The 6,172-nt window shown below is 45.4% G+C and overlaps 1 protein-coding gene across 1 annotated transcript in view; it reads right to left on the reverse strand.

Moving 5' to 3' along the window:
* The window catches only part of T265_01052 (hypothetical protein), a gene marked incomplete at both ends in the record, with an annotated part of 65,486 nt that extends 63,928 nt beyond the window's left edge, over nucleotides 1-1,558 (reverse strand). The window contains one exon of the mRNA XM_009164995.1: nucleotides 1,475-1,558. Within this exon, the coding sequence (XP_009163259.1) occupies nucleotides 1,475-1,558 (84 nt within the window). The remainder of the gene's footprint in view (nucleotides 1-1,474) is intronic.
* Between the last annotated feature and the right edge of the window lie 4,614 nt (nucleotides 1,559-6,172).

Here is a 6,172-nt window from a genome sequence, read left to right on the forward strand (position 1 = left end):
TATATATATATATATTGCACAGAGGCCTACTCATTTTTCAGTTGTCGCGGTATATTTTCTTGATATTTAATTTGTAATGAGCGTTTTTTGGCTGAAATCCTGTTCGGTTAGACTAACAAAATAAATGAACAGTCCTTTGAGTTTTTAGCATGGGGGTTAACTGAATCAGGGCGTTGGGTATGAACGGGTGCCTCCGGTGACCTGGAAATCGAGGGCCGCGCCGAGCTGCGGGGACAGTGTGCTCTTTCTTTCACTCTAGGTGAACTTTGTGGTTGTACGGCAGAGAAGCATCATTTTGAACGCTGGTTTTGCCATCTCTGATGATGATGTACTCGAGTTCGATCCACATTCATTCACTCACTTCACTCATGTGAGCCTGGATTCCCCATTCTCTGGATCAATTCGAATCAAAGCCATTCGAGTATCCCGGTCATCTCAACGTCTGGTCTACTGAAGAATTCGCCAATAGTACTGACGGATATGGATGATGGAGTCCTTAAGACGAAGGTTTGGTGAGTTATTGTAGAACCCTGGCGCAGTTGCGTGATAAATAACCATGCCGGAGGTAGACCATTTGTCCAGTAAAATCGAGGACACAGGTTCGAGCCCCACCCACACAACCAGCAAGAAATTGCATGTCCTAAAATCCAAGTAATATGACAAGGTATATGAGTTAAGTGGAAGATAATGAGTTGAATAGGTAGTCAGGATATTTTGTTGTCCTTGCCAGGTCGCATATGATTAGTTGTTTACTCATTTAGGCGTCTTGGAAGCTGCAATCCTGCATGTGTAGAGGATCCGAAAAGATGTGAGTTGGCCTGATCATATGGACCAAGGTGGCAGCAAGGTGACGGAGGTCCGGACAGTGCTGCTTTGTTCGTGAAAGTGGCATTAACACTGCGGCCGATCGAGCTGGAGTTTTTAAGAAAGTTCCGTGTGTGAAGCTTCCCTATATCTTTGTAATATACTACTCATAAGGTTGCTGAAAAACCACCGACAGCCCACGACCGGTTTCGACCTTTTTTTTTGGGGGGGGGAGGCTCATCATGCATCGCGATATGTCGAGTATCGTGGTGACTCAAGCATGAGGCGGCCTAATGCAGCACATTCAGTTGCCTGGATACATCCCAAACGAGAGATTCAGCTGGGTTCCAGGTGAGTCTCTCAAAAACAAAAAAACAAATTAGCTTGCAAATGAGTGTTTATTCACTTTCCTATTTCTATTTAATTTGGTAGTGAACGGACCAATGAGACAAACGCTGAAAGGTCTTTAAAACCTTCAAATGGCTACAGACCAAAACCCTTTCGACCTGGAATATACAGACGACACAGTTCTAGTTTTCGGAGTGGAGAAGAAGGCACAGGTATTTTTGCATGAACTGACCCGAGTCATTCCACCCTCGGGGATGCGCTGTTCGCCCATAAAATGTAAGGTTGTGCTTCTGCGCATTCACTCACTGAACAGGCCACTTACAATCCAAATAGAGGCACCCGAAGTCGCGAAGCTTTTCACGGATCTTGAAAGTTGTGCCAGTTCCGACTGTAGTGTGTTGTACATGAGGTCAATGCACGAATCTGCAAGGTTCGGGTTGCGTTTGCTAATTTGAGATACATGCGGGGTCAAAGCGGTACATCCATGAATCTCAAGGGACGTGGTGGTTTTGTTGTATGGCTGTGACAGTTGGCCTGTCTGCAAGCAGTGGGAGTCTTCAAGTCATCGTCAACCGTTGTCACCGTGTAGACTGGTGTCGCCGAATCCGCAACGAGGTAATTTGAAAGCGGGTTTTCGGTTGTGCAACGGGCACTTCTATTAAATAATGTGTCCAGCACCAGAAACTGCGTTGGTTGGGGCATGTGTTGAGCATTGCGAACCATAGTTGCCGAAGAGAGTACTGTTTTCGGTGCCAAATCCCGACTGGTGGAGGCAGACAGGTGGCCAAACCTTGACCTGGCTGAGGGGTGTGAAAGTGATTACGAAACGTTTGAGTGCAGTCGATGCTACTCGCCCACCCAGATGGGGACCGCGTGATCCCCGTAGCGCCTAGTTGGAGACGCTGCAAGATATGACTGTCAATGGCGTTCTTGTTGTCAGTTTCTATCCAGATCGCCTGAATGAGTGTCTGGAGGTGTAAGCACCTCGGAATGATTGTGGTAGGCTAGCACCAAGTCCCTTCCCCATCCACTTTCATTCTTCTCTCGACAACAAGTCTTTCAAACAGTTTTGGTTGTACGGCAGCGAAGCATCAATGCTGGTATTATGATGATCAATATTACGTGTATAAAATTTGCACGGTGCAAACCGGTCGTATCAGGATAAATTTTCCAAAAAAGGATGAAAGAATTAGACGAAAGACGAGGAGTAATTTCGTAGAATCTCGTTCCAACAGATGCGCTGGTTTGAGCAGAACTATCAATCTACTGTTGATTTCATCCACATCTGTTCATGGCTTTGTGAGACGGACACGATCGCTTGTTCTCAGTGTACCGCCTGACCAACTGGTGTTGACTAGTTTCCACTTTGGTAAGGAATAATTCAATCAGAAACGACCCAACAGCACCCGAACGAGACGAACAAGCTGACCGACGTTGTTCACAGAAGGAGCAGCGTTGGTAGCCAACACTTACTGTCAATCGATAATTGTTTAATAACAGAACAGGACAGACTTGGACCCTTATTATTTACTTGCATAAACTTAGCTTAGAAATTGCAAATCCAAGTCCCGCCCCAATAAGCGGTCGGTCTGTCACGACATAGTGTAACAGTGGCTATTTGGAGTGCACAGATACAAAAACTCAAAAATCTCTTGGATAAACGAACGAAGCATGCCGGTCGATCACAATTACCCATGAAGGTAAATCATTTCTGCTTTCGTTCACCACCCTGTTCTGTCAAGTTTTACATCATCATCCACTTGGGGAACAACGATATGGAGTAACAATGTATCCAGGTTCGAAAAACACACTCATTTGCACACCGATTTAGTTTTTGCGTAAATCTCAGTTGAATCTCTCGTTTGTGATGTTCTTCTTCGAATGAATGTGCGACACCAGCTCTCCTCATGTTTCAGTTGGTACGGAAATATCCAGACGTAACATAGTACTCACAAGGTTGTTAAAACCAGTGGTAAGCTGTTGAAGAGTTTTCAGCAACCTTATGAGTAGTGTGGTTTGTGCGTAAAATGGATCCAGAGGGTTAGTCGTGCGTCAAAACTCTTTGGGCAGCGGTGTGAGACTAGTAGTCTTGGCACAAAAAACACTTGTGGGAGTCTATGATTCCAGATTTCCTTTTGAGTTGTAAAACACGCGTAATGGAACTACTGTTAACGCACGCCATGGCTACTAGCTGGTTTAAGCAGAAAATCGAACGCCTACGTAGAAGACCGATTATTCGGGCTTTCCAAGTCAGTAATGTGAACAGCTTACATGCATTTTTGGGCCTTATGGAGCGTTTCGGCTATGCCTTTCCGAACAGAAGGTAACAGCCGTTTTTATCTGAGTTTTGAATTGTAAGTTTGTCCGGATAGAATCAGAGAGTCCTCGGCATGAGTTGGTCAGATTGGAAAATTATTCACATTTCTGGTTGGTCATTACAGGGAGAACAGAAATAGAAGTGCAACCTCTCTACAAAAGGCCTCCTCCACCACACTTTTGGATTATCATGGGCGTGTCTTACACACTGGAAACGGGACAAGGGCAATTAGCATACTTTCCCGGGGTCGGAGAGTCCATTCCAAAGGGACACTCCCTCCCCACTTGTTCATCTTGACTCATGGAATTGCCGGTGAAGAAGTGCAAGCAACTTATGAAGATGGACCACAGAGTTACCAGTACACAAGATCCAAATCGCTGCACTTTGCGCCAGATCTTTCTTGTCAGTTAATTGTATCGGAACTTGTGTCTGTCAACGGCCATCAACAGGTCCTAACTGCGATGGATGGAGGTACAAGAAGTACCCACGTATGTATGTTTGTAACATACTACTCATAAGGTTGCTGAAAATCCATTGACAGCCCACGACCGATTTCACCCTTCTTGGGGCTCATCAGGTAGGCGCAGTCCCCGAGTTTCCGCCAACCTTATGTTCTACTTGAAACCCACGTAACTTTTGAAGTCGATAGGAAACCATTCTTTAGGATGGAGAACAACACCTGTACGACCGTGATCTTAGGAGAAATCGCCACTAAACTCAAGCAGGCTGGTCAATACCTGTGAACGTACTCGCTAGAAGTGAAGCCCGGAAAGAGATGTCTGTCTTTGGATGGGACTGTTGCGAAGAAAGCGAATATTCCCCCATCACGAACACCGCAAACTAATGTGAGCTTTCAGCGGCACCCGTATTCACATTGTGATGACCAGTGTAGAGGAAATCGTTCATCTTTGTAACATCTAACCTAGTTAGAATTCATAGACAGTAGTGGAAAATTAACTCAGTATACTTATGAGTAGTCCCTGTGCAACCTCGCTAGACCGAGCACTTTCGGATATACTGCCCCTGGGGAAATTTCCTTATATGGATTTTGCAGTTATCACTGGTTGGAACAATCAGAGCCAACAGTTAGGCACTGAGGCGAGGGAACTGTCCACTGACACCAGGTTATTGGAAAGAACACCATTCGTCTGCTGATTCGCCAATCTGTGGTATCTGCTGCTTACTCGCCCCAGTGCCTAGTGCCTAAAAAAAGACTCACAGAAGGGAACACAACGGCTGTATTCCGAACAAGCGAGCGAGTGAGAGTGCGAGTGCGAGAGCAAAGGTTACAACGGTCCCACGCCATTTAAAGGGAACGTTCTGACACTGATCCAAGCTGTCTGACAGGTGTTAGTGAACACTCATCAACATCGACCGTGCCTCTGTGAAAAGCCTGAACGCTGATCACATTCGGTCATGCACCACTCATCGGCTTTTGCTGAAGTGATTGAATGATTGACTGGCCTCGATGCTTGCCGGCTTTCCAGTTGAGCTTTTGGTGGAGTTGTAGGGTCTCAGTAAGTTCCGGGCGTTTTGAGGTTACTTTCAGGAATCTGACCTTCCTGATAACTAGAGAAACCAATCTAGTTTTACCAGATCTTCTGTCGGAAGATGGAAACGCTCCCTGGAGAACATATTCAACGCGATTAGGAGCTCTCAGCTCTTCAGACCTACTAAGGATTTATAACGCAGTCTAGTGTCAAAAGCCTCTAAAGAGTGAAAACCTTAAAAGCTCACCAAACGAATCTGTCCCCGTACCGGGACAGCAGTTTCCACGGTTTCTGCTTATGATATTTGAATAATACACTAATGTGGTGAAATCGGATAGACTGATGAATCTTGCAACCAAGTTATTTTGAGCATAGACGGATGCACTGATCTATTGCTTCCGCGACTGAGAAAAATGAACTTTCACCAAATTATTGATTGGTTTGTTGGTTACATTTTGGGCGAAAAAGCATTTGACTGAGTAGCTGTGCGTCACGCACGTGGCGAATACACACAGAATTTAGAATGTGGTATTTTGTGAAATCAAAGCTTTTGGGATACACCTGTGGAACGGTGGATACTACTGATGGGGGTCACGTGAGTAGCATGCTTTCTCACAAATCCACTTCTCGTCTCTTGATAGGTGAGATCTATCATAAAATGTGTGGAGCCGCTTTGTAGCACTTGCTTGTACTTGAGTAACAGTCGATAAATATCCAGGAAAGTTCAGGAAGACGCGTTCAAGGTGAAGATGGGCATTCGGTTTTTGTAAACATGATGCATATGAGAGTTTTGCTCCCCTGTCCAATAGTCTGTGACTGTTTGGTTGGTGTTTCCCTAATAAACAGCTCCGCAGCGGAAGCCTTCTTCATTTCACCAGTAGTCAGATGAACAGTAACTTGTCAATCCACTCAGAGGGTTTATTTCTCAAGTTTTACTTAAGATCACTGTCGTTTGAACACCCGTCTCCCCGTCCTGGTGCAGTCATCCGGATGGGCTCACACCAAAGGAGGAATCGCTGGTCCTGACTTTTATCCTTGTGAGAACTCACTAGCAATGTATATCCCTGACTAAAACAGTCACTGAGCCGTCGTCTGGGACGCCGGGTAAACCAACTACATCGTTCGATCGTGAACACTTTCACCTATTTAGATGTACGCTGGTGAAGTAGTGGTAATACGGTCGCATCGCATGTCAGATGTCCGGAGTTCTAAC

This window comes from Opisthorchis viverrini (genome assembly GCF_000715545.1).
Source record: "Opisthorchis viverrini unplaced genomic scaffold opera_v5_11, whole genome shotgun sequence".
Taxonomy (NCBI): Eukaryota; Metazoa; Platyhelminthes; class Trematoda; order Opisthorchiida; family Opisthorchiidae; genus Opisthorchis; species Opisthorchis viverrini.